A 15514-nucleotide genomic window follows, 5' to 3' on the forward strand; every position below is an offset into this window, starting at 1 on the left:
ATAACTTGCTGTGGGCTCCTGGCCAAGACACAGTCTCTTTAGACTTAAGGACTATATTAATATAAATAGTTGTGTAAAACAACTTAACCTACATATTCACAAGGATATTGGGAAGGAAAATAAGAAACCAATATCTGCTTTTCATTCAGTGGGGAAGCATAATCGGTATTCTTACTAAAGAAATATGGGGGAATTGGTGGTATTAATAATATTAGATTTTTTAATGTATTTGATTTTTTTTTTTCCTTCACTTTTCAACATAGCAGGCTAAATTCTCTTTTAAACTCAGGCTATGGTAAAAAGCCAGAACCATTCAAATCTACTGCAGCTAGCAGTGGGCCAGTTTAAAGAGGAGAGAGTAACAGGAGCACATTGTAAATAAATGGGGCCTGGTGATGTGAAAGGGAGCCCGTGGGGCAAATGCTGCGTAAAAACTTTGAACCAGGTCTTCCTTACTCAGGGGTTATGGTAGATAGGTCACAAAAATGGCTTCGGTTCTTCTCCCCTTAAATCTATGCCCTTGCCAGGTAATTTTGTAGTTCTCTCTTCCTCTTGGTCCTACTCTTTGATTCTGAGCTTTGCTTTGGTCAGTGAAATGTTACCAAATACCACTCAATAGGAAGCTTGAACAGTGCCTGCCCACTCATATTTCTGCAGTTACCATGAGGATAGTATGGCCAAACTAGCCTCCTAAGAATGAGACTCACAGAGCTGAGCTGAGTTGCCCAAGCTAAGGCCAGCCTCTACCAGCCAGCCAACCCCGAGATATCTGAGCCAGCCTAGCCAAGCAAGATCAGCTGATCTTATTGTTATCCTACTGAGATTTGGTGGTTATTTCAAAGGAAATGTTAATTGACACAGTCTCTATTCTCCCAAGTTTTCTACCTGGACTCAAACCTAGTGGTCCTGGTGACAGGGAAAACTAACTTGGGAGTTGATCCAAAATACCGATTAGGAGTAGTGGAAATTCAGCTAGGGGTTTATAATCCAGCCAGGAGGGTTCTCAATGGAATTCTTTCCCATGTGACTAGTTGAGCGTTGACCACTTTTCTGTTTTCTCAGCCACAGGATGGAAGTAGAAATTGGAATGTTGTTCCTTCTTTCCTGTTCCCTTTTCATTTCTGAGACTTTCTTTTCTAAAGAGCTGAAACACAGAAACACAGACAGGAAACTAGAGAAGGCAGTCATTCATGCTGCTTGTTAGAAACTTCAAGATGCACCCGTGTCCCCAAAAATCATTTCCACTGGCCTGGGTTTCAGAAAAGAATCCACCTGGCAATGCAGAAAATGCAAGAAACACACCTTAGATACCTGTCAGGAAGATCACTGGTGGGTAGGAAATGGCAACCCACTCCAGTATTCTTGCCTGGAAAATGCCATGGACAGAGGAGCCTAGCTGGCTACAATCCATCATGTCACAAAGAGGCAGACATGACTCAGCACAGCACCACCACCCACTCCTTTGAGAGACAGCACCATTCTCAAATAACAGGAAGGGATTATGGTGCTATTATGCTCATTAAAACGCAATTCATTAAGTTATCAATTTTGCAACATGGTTTGTTATCAAGTATGTGTTACAGTTAGAAGGAACCTGAGGTATCTGTTAGTTTGGTCTTTCATTGTAGAAGAAGCAAAATCCTAGAAAAGTTATGTGACTTTGTTCAAAATAAAATAACCTAAGCTGAAACTCCTTCAGGATTTCAGACCTCAGGTTCAATGCCTCTCTACCATGCTGCTGTGTTTCAGACAGCAGCTCCCAGCCCTTCAGAGGAGAAGAACCCATACACATCAGATGGGCTTTCTGGGTACTACCAGATGTCACTGAATTAAAATTAAGCAGCCTTGTGGCCCACGCCATGCATGATTTATTTAGGGAAACACCAATCTGATAACTAGAAAAAGAAAACCTAAATTATTATTGAACTATCTCAGTAAACATCAAAGGGAGATTCCATTATTAAAATCCAGTGGCCTGTCTTCCTCCCTTCATAACTCTCACACATAGCCGCCAGTCTCTCTTCCCTCTTTTGTAAACCCCCAAGCTCTGCCTCAAGTCCAGCTCACACAGCTGCTCATTTATTCCCTACTCTCCTCTTTGGATCTGTCCTTCTCCCAACAACTCCAGCCCTTTCCAACGTAAACCAGTTGAAAGTCTCGACTTCTGCAGGTCTGTCTCTATCCTGTTTCTGCCTAAAAGACTTGGGAATCTAGTGGGCAAAATAAAATTCTTGTCAGTGGGTGGGAGTGAGAGAGAAGCTATCTGCACACCAGGATGTAAGACCAGGGAGCAGGACTTTGTGTCTTTGATCCTGCTATATACTGATTGCCTAGAAGAATGCTAGTATGTTGTATTAATTAAATGCGTAAATATTTGCTAAATAAAAGAGATGTCACATGCAAGGAAACCTCCAGGAGGTATGAAAGAACAAAGACTATCCAATTTTGTTGTCACTCATGTGGATACCATGGCAGCAAAGTGGCTGGTGTCAGGGAGAGGATCTTATAATCTGGGAAAGCACATTGTGCCAAAGACATTAATCCTGTTGTCCAAGTAATAAAGTACTGAGTTAGCCAAAAAGTTTTTTCAGTTTTTTTTTTCTTTTTAGATGTTATGGAAAAATTCAAACAAATATTTTGGCCAACCCAATAAAATTAAGCATAAAGGATCATATTTTCATCACATGAGGTTTTCTTGGTAATAGGTGAACACAGGATGGCAGACAAGCCACTGCTGTTGCCCCTCCTTTTACAGTGAGTGAAAAGTGAAAGTCGCACCGTCATATCTGACTCTCTGCGATCCCATGGACTGTAGCCAGCCTGGCTCCTTTGTCCATGGAATTCTCCAGGCAAGGATACTGGAATGGGTTGCCATTCTCTTCTCCAGGAGATATTCCCAACCCAGGAATCGAACCTGGGTCTCCTGCATTGCGAGCAGATTCTTTACCAGCTGAGCCACTAGGGAAGCCAGTGGGTATGGAAAGAAAAAGACATTCCCTCTACTGTAATCTGGAGTGCAAAATAAATGGAGTTTATCATTTCATGGTCTAACAAATTAATGATCACAGTTATTAAAGAATGCAGAATACAAGCTATAATTCTCTGAAAATGACTTCCCTATGAAAATGACCACCTCAGTTCTGTTGCAATATCATCTTCAATTTCTATGTAAGATAAGTTGAGAAAATGTTTAAAAATAATTAGATTCCAGGAAGGCCAATTAGACAAATGCTAATACTATTTAAAGAGGATAATAATGGATAGTTTTGTGACAAGACACAGTACCGGGTGGGGAAAAATCAGAGGAATGCCATGCAGTGTGCTTCAACACTGCCCAGCTTTCTTACATCACCACTGTCAATCTCCACAGAGAGCTGGGAGTATTTCCTAGCAACGTGACATAATGGACTAGAGTCACAACAGATCCTTCTCTTTTGTCTAAAAAATGTCTCTAAAAAAAAAAAAGAAAAAAAAGAAAAAATGTCTCTAGATGACCGAGTGTTCCTTCTAAATGGTTGAATCATCGACCTCTGCTTTGGAAATATTTCCTAATTCATTCCAGCCTACCTTTAGTCATTTCCTGTTTATGCCCTCCATGATCTGAAATATCTTTGTACAGTTTTTAAAGTTGTAAAAGACTTATTGGAGAAAAAAAATAGTTAACTTTGTTTCTACTGTCAGGAAAGTATGAAGAATAAACAATGGAAAAACTTTTTAACCACAAAGGCATTTTCTGAAATGATTAGGTAATAAGCTTACTTGGAAATGCTCCCTTGTCTTTGGCATCCAGACTTGCTGATTTAAAAAAAAAAAAAATCTGCTTACAATAATAACTTAGTAAATATTCTTCTCATTTTCTCAGCTTTTGAGGTTTTTCATTTTAATCTTTATATTTGACAGTTTTGCTAGAAGGTGTCTGATGTGAGTTTATTTTTATTTACTAGATTTAGCGTTGATTGTGTATTCCTATCCTGAGGACTCAAGTCTGTTTTCATGTCTGAAAACTCACCCATTATCTCTTCAGGTTTTATTCATCCATCATTCCTTCTATTCTTTTTGTCTGGAATTGCTGTTAGACGTGTTGTGGACTCAATATAGCTACTATCTTTCTTCTTTTACATATTTGTTATCTCAGTAAGTCTCTATGTGACTTTCTGTGTGAATTATCTGCTCTATTTCTATTCACTAATTACTTCCAACTGTGATCAGTCAAAAATTATTTCTTGCATAGATATTGTCTCAGTGATTATACTTTAGGCAAAGCTGGTCATCAGGTACAAACTTCCAGTTATATAAAAAGTCCTGGAGATGAGTATACAATAGGGTGACTATAGTTAATAATATTGTATTGTGTATTTAATACCAGCTGTTGGTATCAAGCGGTGAGACCAACTCTTACCTTCAATCCCTTTTAATGCCTGATGTTAACCCTCTTGCCTTAGAATCAGGAGCTTGGCAAGACCTCAGGCTCTGTGTTATCTTACAGGAAGATTGCTGTGCTTGTGAGCATTATTTTTAGAAGTCTTTTTTTTTTATTATTATTGCTTGCTGGGACACTGCTATGTATTTGGAATGGTGGCCTGGGAAGGGATGTGCTCAAAGCCTGAACATACAGCATCATTTTCATAGAAAGTCAGCATGACTGTTGTACAGACAAGTAAATTGATGTGTAGAGAGACTAGGGGATCTTTTCCTGGCAACAGACAGAATTAGAACTAAATGCCAGGCTACATGTAGTCTGGCTCTACATACAGGCTCTTCGCATTACACAGTGATACTTTAAGTTTCTGATCAGTCCTGGTGTCAACCAAAACAAACAATCAGTAGTCAATCTAAGAAAAAAATGGAAAATTTTATTCAAGCCAAACCCAGGAGACAGTCTCTCTGAGAGCTCTGAGAACTCTTCTGAAGAGATGAAGGGGGAGGCCAGTACATATGTGATTTTAGCAAAGGGTACATGCAGTCAAGAACTCATCTTAGAAGATTTTACTATTTTTGAGAAACAGATACCTTAGTTAATGAACAGTATTAGTGCTTTTCTGAGTATGGGAAGATGCAAGAAACTGGGGTCACAAGTCTGAAAATACCTACCTCAGGGCCAGTTCTGTCAGTCTTCCCAGAGCACAAAGTATCTCATCCTGATCTTTGCCCTGAAGTCCTTTCAAGGTGTATTATGTCAGTGACCGCATGGCTGATGACTTGATTCTTACAGAACTAGATAATGGGTAACATTATTTTACAATCTCCTCCAGCCTTTCTGTCTTAATTTCAGACAAAATTTGGGAGGCATTTTGTGGTAACTTTGTCCCATGGGGCTAAGAATGCTCATTCCCAAATTAGGCGAGGATTTCCTTGATAGGTCACTCATGTGCTGTTACTGGACAGCACACGAGTCCAGTAACAGCACACGAGTTAAAGTAGCCAAAAGTCTCTGGACCACCTGTCTTTCTAGCCTGTTCTGGTCCAGGAAATGTTTCCTTTTTGTTGCTTCTTCCCATATCTAGAGTTATAATATTACAGCCATTGATCTTATAGAGCTGGATATTTGATCATTTCACATCACCAAATCATTCATTTTATCTGAGGCTCAGCCATGTGTTTAGTAATGTAAGAAACAGTCTTGTAAAATAAGCAGAATGCAGGTAACGTAGCCAGTAGCATTAATAAACTCATAAGTATTTATGCTAAGAACTTACCTTAGGTGTGGTGCAGTGTATTGCCTGGCTATCTGACCAGTCTGTTATGCACTAATCGCAATTTTTAAGGGAAATATTACATTGGCTGCACCTACAGGGCGAGTGGTGAGTCATCATGACCCCCTATATGATAGAGAAAGAATGTTGTCTTCTAAGGAGTTACATGACTGGCATCAGAAGGAGAAAACTTGATCTTTATGCTTGAGCGTGTGTTTCTGCCCCTGGGGAGTCTGATTAACACATACTGTGGATTCATAATACACATGAAAAGGAAGGAGAAGGCCCAGAAGGGCAGAGAAAAATTTTATGTCTGAATTTTCCTTGTCTTGCCTTAAACTGTGAATTTCTATTTCGTTACTTGGCATTGTACTAAGATGTATGTGTGTGTGTGCTATGGTAGGGTATGGCCAGCTTTCGGAAGATATCTAAAACAAGGTTTTCTGAACTTGAAAGGAGCTTATCACTTCATTGGAAATTACAAAACCTGATGTCTAAAACAACTGCAGAAGAATTAGAGTCAAATTATGGAGTATTGGTTAAATAATGATAGAAATTGAGAGAAATTGGTGGACAATTTGGGAAAATTGACACGAGCAGATTTTTAAAGAAAGGATAGATTTTAGCTAGTGAAGGGAAAGAGATATGAGGTAGGAGGAAGAGACTAGAGACCAGACAGAGGTAAAGAAGAGGGAATAGCCAGCTGTAGGCACCTCAGCAGAGAAGGGAGTGGGCAATGGAGAGCAGAGCCCACCCTCAGGGAAAGGAGCCCACCCAGAGGCGCTGAGACTTCCTAGATACGTGGAGAGGGAACATTCACAGTTGCAATTATTAGTTCTTCTAACCCTGGAGGGAAAAAAGAGAGAGGATCCATGATGGAATAAAAACAGATTTTATCTGTCATGTTGATTGATTTGACAGTTAGAAACTTAATTATCCTAAAAGTCTGAGACTCATATATGTTTATCTGAATAAAGCAGAAATACGCTGACTATTGCTATTTCTAAATCTTACAAGCCTTCAGAACTTACACACAATCAAGAGGCAGTCAAGCAGTCAAAAAACAACTTTTTAAAAGCCTGTGTACTGGAACTAGGGCCTCTGAAGCTGTTTGTTTGTTTGTTTTTAAATAGCAACTCTTAAATGAGTTCAGTAAGAAAGTCTGTTATTTGTGCAACTATTAAGTTCATTCAAACTGCTGGATTTTATAGGATTTTTGGCTTAATTGATCAGATACTGTAATGTTAGGACAAAGTATAGCTAGTTACCCACACCAGTTTTACTGAAATTTTATAGAAATTGAAATCTATCACTCAACCTTTTATTTTAGGTGACATTATGTAGTAAGTTGGAGAAGGAAATGGCAACCCACTCCAGTACTCTTGCCTGGAAAATCCCATGGATGGAAGAGCCTAGTAGGCTACAGTCCATGGGGGTCACAAAAAGTCAGACACGACTGAGCGACTTTACCGTACCTTCACCCTTATATAGTAAATATAATTGAATTCTTTTTCACTTTAATATCATGTAGACAATATAAGCAAAATAGAATGTAATAGATAGCCAAAAGATTATAAAATCTATATATCTATATATAATGTATATAATTTTTATTTTTTTGAGGAACCACTATACTGTTTTCCAGAGTAGTAAACCAATTTACATTTCTACCAACACTGCACAAGAGTTCCCTTTTCTCCACATCCTTACAAACACTTACCTTTGTTTTTTTGATAAGGGGCATTCTAATAGGCGTGAGGTGATATCTTATTGTAGTGTCGATTTGCATTTCCCTGATGATTAGTAATGTTTAATTACTTTTAAATTAAAATAATGTTTGCACCTTTTAACATACCTGTTGATCATTTGTATGTCTTCTTTGAAAAGAATATCTATGCATATCCTCTTTATTTTTTAACCACACTGTTTTTGCTACTGAGTTGTAGGAATTTCTTATATATTTTGGATATTAACCCCTTGTTAGATGATTTGCTTATTTTGATCAGATACTGCAATGTTAGGACAACATAAAGCTAGTTACCCACACCAGTTTTACTGAAATTTTATAGAAGTTGAAATCTATCACTCAACCTTTTATTTTAGGTGACATTATGTAGTAAATTGGAGAAGGAAATGGCAACCCACTCCAGTACTCTTGCCTGGAAAATCCCATGGATGGAAGATTTATTTATTTTGCCGTGTAGAAGCTTTTTAGTTTGATTTAAATCAGTGGTTCCACTTACTGATTTTTGCTTCTCTTGCTTGTGCCTTTGGTGTCATATCCCACCCCCCACCACCAAAAAAAAAATTGTTGCCAAGACAAATGTCAAGGAGCTTCCGCTCTTATTTTTTTCGAGGAGTTTTATTGTTTCAGCTTTTACATTTGAATCTTTAATCCATATGAAGTTAATTTTTGTGAGTGGCATAAGATAGAGATCTGGCTTCATTCTTCTACATGTGCTTATCCAGTTTCCCCAACACCATTTATTGAAGAGACTATTCTTTCTCTTGAGTATTCTTGGCTCCCATGTCAAATATTAGTTGACCATGTATGTGAGGGTTTCTTTCTGGCCACTCCGTTCTATTCCATTGGTCTGTATATCTGTTGTGTATGCCGTACCTAACATTCTTATTACTGTAGCTTTGTAGTAACAGTTTGAAATCTGGAAGTGTGATATCTTCAGGTTTGGTCTTCTTTCTTAGGAGTGCTTTAGCTGTTTGAGATCTTTTATGGTTCTGTACAAATTTTAAGATTGTTTTCTCTATTTATATGGAAAATGCTGTTGGAATTTTGGTATGGATTGCATTGAATTTATAGATGGCTCTGGGTAGTATGGGCATTTTAACAGTGTTCTTCCAAATGATAAACATGGTATATCTTTCCATTTATTTGTGACTTTTTCAATTTCTTTCATCAGAGTGTTAGTTTTCAGCGTACGGATCTTTTATTTCCTTGGTTAAATTTATTCCTTAGTATTTTGTTATTTTTGATGCTATTGTAAATGGAATTGCTTTTTTTGTTTTTCATATATTTTGTTGTTCGTATATAGAAATACTATATGCTACAGCATTCTTCTGCATTTTAATTTTGTATACTGCACCCTTATTGAATTCATTTATTCTAACAGTTTTTTGGTGAAATCTTTAGGATTTTCTGTATATAAGATCATATCATTACCAAACAGAGACAATTTTAACTTCTTCCTTTCTGATTTGGAGTGAATAAACAAGCATATTTGGCATGGAGCTCAGTTCTCAGGGGTTCCATCATACCTTTCCCAAACTTAATCCCCAATGTTTTTATATTTGGAGATTGGGCTTTGGGGAGGTGATTAGGTCACAGGGCAGAGTCCTCATAAATGTGATTAGTTCCCTTATAAAAGAGACTACAGAGAGCTTCATTGCTCCTTTCATTGTTGGAGGAACTGTGAAAAAGAAATGTTGTTGTTTAAGCCACCCGCTCAATAGTATTTTTGTTACAGTAGCCAGAGTGGACTGAGATAACTATCTACTAATGAACAGGTATGTGTGCTAAGTCAGTTCAGTCGTGTCTGACTCTTTAAGACTCTGTGGACTGTAGCCTGCCAGACTCCTCTGTCCTTGGGATTCTCCAAACAAGAATACTGGAGCGGGTTGCCATGCCCTCTTCCAGGGGATCTTCCCAACCCAGGGATCGAACCAATTCTCTTACATCTCTTGCATTGGCAGGTGGGTTCTTTACCACTAGCGCCACCTGGGAAGCCCCATTAATGAACACACCAGCACAATGTCCTATAGAACATGTGACTCAAACTTACTGAAAATGTCTTTGAGTGAACTCACTCCTTAAGTGGTGCAAACACCCCTTTATTGAACTTTAAGATCTCTACCAGTCCTTTCTTTGAATGCTGGGAAAGAAACCTACGGTTTTTGAATCTAAGGTTATGATTGGGCAGGAAGTCTGGGAGCTTCTGATAGAATCTCAATGCACTCAATGAATCTTAGCAAGTTACCCTTAAAAGAATAAGCTTCTCTTCCCCATTCACTTCCACCTCAGTCATCTCTAGAGAGTCACTGAGGACCCTAAGCTAAGAATTTATACAGCCACAGTTACAGCAGTGAACCTCAAAGGTGGTCTTCATGCAGATAAAAGAGAAAGTTATTAATTAAATGAATAATGGTCAGCTTCAGGTCCATTTTTTTTTTCCCATTTTGTGGATTGAGATCATCTCAACCCTTGAAATGTTTGTTCTTTGAAGGATGTCAGGTACACAGTTACTCAACATTTGGACAATGAGAAGTCTGTCTGCTTGGCTTGCCCTGTGCTGTTTCTTGAACGCTGTTTACGCTCCCATGAAGAATTAATCCACACTGAGTGATCCAGACTTGGAGAAATGTCCTGCTGGGGGATGTAGTGGACCCCGCAGTGAGACCAAACCTCTGGGGAGGGGCCAAGGTTTCCTGAAAGGTACATGAAAACTGACCACACATGCATGTGTGTATATGTATACACACAACACATCTTTATCCATTCCTTGTCAATGGGCATTGAGGTTGTTGCCATGTCTTGGCTGTTGTGAATAGTGCTGCTGTGAACATTAGGGTGCATGTATCTTTTTGAATTATAGTTTTGTCCAAACATATTCCCAGGTGTGGGAGCTGGATCATATGGCAATTCTATTTTTAGTTTTCTAAGAAACCTCTATACTATTTTCCATAGTGGCTGTACCAACTTACGTTCCCACCAGCAGTGTAGGAGGGTTCCCTTTTCTCTGCACCCTCTCCCACATTTGTTTGTCGGTTTTAATTATGGCCATTCTGGATTGGTGTGAGGCAGTACCTCATTGTAGTTTTAATTTTCATGTCTCTAATAATTAGTGACATTGAGCATCTTTTCATGTGCCTACTGGCCATCTGTTTGTCTTCTTTGGAGAAATGTCTGTCAAGGTCCTCTGTCCATTTTTTGATTGGCTGTTGGGGTTTTCTGTTGTTGAGTTGTTTGAGCTGTTTGTGTATTTTGGAGATAAAGCCCTCTTCTGTCGCATCATTTAAAAATTGGCCATTACTCACTCCCTGAATCCCCACCTCTGAGATGTACAAGCACAGACACGTTGTTTAGCTTCTATTTGCCTCAGTTTTTTCATCTCTGAGGTGGGTGTCATGATTGTATCTACCTCACAGGGTTTGGTGAGGACTGAATTATTTAAGGTAGAGAACGCACCCAGAAGTTCTTGGCACATAGAAAGAACTTGATGAGTAATAATTACTGATACTAATTATCTGTATGTTGGAGATAAGAGACACCTAAGAGAAAGGGAACCAGGTTGGGACCAATGTGTACCAGTGAGGGGAATCTCTTGAGTGGTAGAATTTCTTGGGTTATGATCAGCATGCTATTCTGTAATTTTTCTGAATTACCTATAACACTTCATTAAAGCTGAAACTCCTGCAAAGTCTGTTATAAGTTAGGGGTGTTATGGAAAATAAAGTGTCAGGACAATCAAGGAATCATTCTCTGCCTCTGCCACAAGACAGAATGGCTCCCTCTCAGGGGGACTGAGTCAGAGTTCCAGGAGTGAAGGGCAGAGGGTTTGGTCCATGGGGGAGCCAACAGCCTCCAGAGAGATCCTCGATAGTTACAGGCACAGGAGAAGTCCTCAGGCATTCCAGATTTGCTAGAGGAAACTGTTGGAAAGAGGATGGTTGGAGTGGGTAACAGATGCTTGGGTTACCTGGAAAAGATTTTCTCCAAATTTCTTGTGTTCCCAGCTGCCTGGCCATGTGAGTTCACAAAGCATTTAAGAGCGAAACCTAGCCCAGGACGAGTGTTCAGGTCTTTCCCCACGCAGTGAGATGGGGGTGATTATGGGCAAATCCTACTGTTGACTGGAACTCATTTGGGCGCCTGAGAACAATGGAAGGACTGGTGGTGTGGCTCCCATCAGGATCTTCTCCCTTCCCCCACCCCAAGTTAGAGAACTGTTCCTCCAGCCAGCCATCAGGTAGAACCTTGCAATGGTCACAACACAATAAGTTATTTCTGCACCTTTGTTTCCAGCTGCAGATTTATTTCCACTTCAGAATCTATTTGTAGAAGTCACGAGACTGCCACAGGTGCCTCACACTGTTGAGTAGAAAGCCCACAGGAAGAGGACAAACAGAGGGACTCAGCTGCCCCCACCTCCTCAGACAGGCAGAGGACAAGCCAGGCAGACCCTGGAGGTCAGCTGAGTCCTTAGGGGGACAGGAAAGGCCAGGGTCAAGGGGAAAATAACACAAACCCTGCGTGGGGGGCTTCCAGTAAAGGCAGGGAAACACCATGCCATTCAAACGAAGACCCTCCTCCAGTCCCTCTCCTTGCCTAAGAACACCACATCATTTGTTAGAAAGTTTGCCTACTGTCCCCAATAGCAAAGAACAGATAGAATTTTACCAGCAGGAGCTCAGAAACATGCTAAGAGCAAAAGGTGAAGTGATCTGGGGATTAGGGGTTGATTTTCAGCCCAAGACACAAAGCCAGCTCAGACTTCTGAATTTTTCCATCCTTGTTCACATCGCAGTGGCGCAAAAGAATCTCCCGAAACTTATCAAGGTCCACCCCTCTGATGCTGGGCTGAGGACAACAAAAAATAACATGTCAGTAAGCAAGTCAGTGGCGGTCCCACCCTTTCATGCCACCCTGACCCCACTCTATGTCTACTAAACTTAGGGGACACCCAGCCTTCTGGGAGCGCCTCCCTGAAGACAGGCCTCCAGGAAGGATTCCATCTCTTCATCCCACCAAATACTGCCAAGGACTAGTTTTCTGCCACCAGGTTCAATTCTCATCCTGTTTCTTCAGGTCAGAGAATGTCTGTTCCCTCATCACTTCTCTGCGGTTTGTACGGAAAACCTGCCTTTTTCACAACCACAATAAAGATATTTTGCCTTAGAGCAGAGTATTGTCACCAAAATTCTGTCTCACTACAATGATGAGAGAAGGCGCGTTTATTAACTCCCTGCGGAGATACTGAAATCTCCCTCTAGTTTTTAAAAGGGTAACAATGAATTAAAATCTAAAGAATTATGTTGTTGAGCCAGATAGACCCCATCGGATTTATTCCAAGGAATATTTCAGGGGTTAAGAAGGAATTGTGATGCAGGTCAGCTAGGAAAATGTTCTAAACTCAAAGGCCTGCAAAAGTGAACAACAGTGGATGGAACTCAATGATTCTTCCCAGATTATTTAACCCTCACAATAACTTTGGGAGGTAAATGATTACTCCTTGTTTACAGATTAGAACACAGAAGCTCAGAAAGAACTGAGACATCTTGCCATGCCAGAAGTTGCAGGAACATTTTTGATCCCAAGTATTTTGTCTCCAATTAAGTACTCATTTCACCAGTTCTCACTGTTCTCATGGGGAATGGCTGGCCTAATGAAAGCCATATGAATGGTGATGAATCTAAATTTAAAAGTCAGCGTCTGAAGAGAATGGAAAAACCAACTAATCAGATTTCCAAACCCTTTGATATTCAAACCCTTCAATTAGTGGACTAGTTATGAGTAAAGAGTTCGCAGGGTTTGATTTCAGGAACTCGCAGAAACATTTCCCATCACCTAACCTCACCCCTAGGTTAAGCTCTAGGAAACCTGCAATAGGAAACAAAACCTTTCATTCTACAACTAGACAGCCATGTTAAGACAAGCCAATCTGCACTGTCCCACAGGGTAAATGACTGACACCAAATCCACCCTGATAGAAGGTTTTAACAGAGAGAAGGGGAAATAACAGCAAGAACTGGGAGCCAGATGGCAGAGAGCAAGAAGAAAAAACACCAGAGTGGGGCAGGATTCTGGGAGAATCAGGAGGGGAAAATTGGGGGCCAGAAGCTAAACTTGATGGACTTCACTTCTCTGCCAATAATCTCTTGAGTGATTGGATGAAGAGGCTAAGGCATAACCCATTGTCTGTAGGTTCTCTTTGTTGGGTATAGCTCCCTGGGTGTCAGTGCCAAGCAGGTGTAGAAGTGGCCCCAGGGAATGTGGCCTAGAAGTTCTGAAAACAGCAAGCTACCCTGTGTCACTCCATATTAAAGGCTCATTTGCTGCACAATTACAAGGCAAGGGTGTTTGGTCTTCAGTATCCTCAAACCACTTTGGCTACAACCCTTTCTGCAGCAAGTGACACCCTGTCTCAGGATCCTTTTAGCACTCTTTTGAAAAGACTCAGGTGGTAGTCATTTACATATTAGCAAAAATTAATTTGCTAAATAACCAGGCTATTCTAAGTGCTTTTTCCCTCCTTAACGTGTTGCCTGAAAAAGAATTATTCCTCTAAATGCGTTGGAATATTTTTGAATGTGTGGAAGTATGTGTTGGGGAGGCACTTGTGGGTATGAATGTGGGTGTATGCAAAGGAAATTTCTTTGGACCTTTTGAGTTGTGTTTTTAATGTTTGATAACTTACTAGGAGTCAGGAGAACTGAATGACACTGCTCAGAAATGCTTGAATCACAGAAGACAAATCATTTGAAACCACTGAGGGCCTCTATTTTAATAACAAGTTGCCAATATAAGTGCATGCAGTTTCCCCTTCTAAGGTCTCTATGTGTCCCCTCTTGCCAGCCATCTTCTTGTGAACAACAGAAAAGCAGATGGTGTATCTAGCAGGGAAGAGAATAAACTGTTGAGACCTAGGGGCAGGACCTCTCATCGTCTCCAGGTAGATACCTTGGTCATCTCTGGCGTCCCTTTTATTTGGCTTCTAATATTATTGTTCACATGTCTACTTCTTGGTGGGTGCTTAGAATCTTCAGTGTCTTGCCTTCCCACTTTCTAGTTTAGGATGTAGATTGTTTTGTTGGTGTTGATTGTCTTGCTGTGCTAAGTGAGCTATGCTGCTGCTGCTAAGTCACTTCAGTCGTGTCCGACTCTGTGCGACCCCATAGACAGCAGCCCACCAGGCTCCCCCGTCCCTGGGATTCTCCAGGCAAGAACACTGGAGTGGGTTGCCATTTCCTTCTCCAGTGCATGAAGGTGAAAAGAGAAAGTGAAGTCGCTCAGTTGTGTCTGACTCTTAGCGACCGCATGGACTGCAACCTACCAGGCTCCTCAGCCCATGGGATTTTCCAGGCAAGAGTACTGGAGTGGGGTGCCATTGCCTATAGTCTTTTAAAAAATCTTGTGCATAAATTATGGTGTCTGCTCCCTCAGGGACTTGCTGTCTCAACACATTGATGGAGAACAGGCTTGGGAACCGTTTTCCAGAAGTTAAAGAAAAGGGTGATCTGGTAAATAATCTTTTTAACACAAATTCAACCTATGTGTCATACATGACTGTACAAGAATTAAAAAGCTATAAAATAAGTGTGCTCAAGTCATGTCCAACTCTTTGTGACTCCATGAACTGTAGCCTGCCAGGCTCCTCTGTCCATGGGATTTTCCAGGCAAGAATACGGGAATGGGTTGCCATTTCAGGATTATTGTAAACATTAGGGATTCTGTCCAGAATTTATGTTTAGAAGTTGAGCCAGCCCCCTGCTGACTCCATGGCATGTTTTGAAAATTGCTTTTAAAATAAGTTATTGGCTTAAAACAGATATTGGCTTAATTGCCTTGTGGCCCTTTCTTATAAAATGAAAATAAAGAAAATCCACAGGAGATGGCTCTAGCTAATGAAGCTGAGAAATATCAGATCTCAATGGTCTCAGTGTCAGGGTCTCAATGACCCAATGGTCATATTTGACTACATCTTTCAAATTGTGTGGTGAATATTTTTTTAAGCAACATGGAAGACTAGAAAGGTCCAATAAAGAAAGGCTCCTTCAATCATCTGGCTTCAGGGGAGAACATTAGTAAC

At 40.4% G+C, this 15514-nt stretch overlaps 2 protein-coding genes across 14 annotated transcripts in view; one reads left to right on the forward strand and one right to left on the reverse strand.

Annotated features, from left to right (window-relative positions):
- The window catches only part of SLC17A1 (solute carrier family 17 member 1), a 240792-nt gene that overhangs the window by 151561 nt on the left and 73717 nt on the right, over positions 1 to 15514 (forward strand). The gene's annotated exons all lie outside the window — the stretch shown is intronic.
- The window catches only part of SCGN (secretagogin, EF-hand calcium binding protein), a 52392-nt gene continuing 48597 nt past the window's right edge, over positions 11720 to 15514 (reverse strand). For all 6 annotated transcript variants that reach the window (XM_059880447.1, XM_010818499.4, XM_010818501.4 and 3 more), the window contains 1 exon segment: positions 11720 to 12285. In XM_059880447.1, coding sequence (XP_059736430.1) covers positions 12157 to 12285 — 129 coding nt within the window. In that variant the 3' untranslated portion in view covers positions 11720 to 12156.

Source organism: Bos taurus, chromosome 23 (assembly GCF_002263795.3).
Source record: "Bos taurus isolate L1 Dominette 01449 registration number 42190680 breed Hereford chromosome 23, ARS-UCD2.0, whole genome shotgun sequence".
In the NCBI taxonomy this organism is placed as follows: Eukaryota; Metazoa; Chordata; class Mammalia; order Artiodactyla; family Bovidae; genus Bos; species Bos taurus.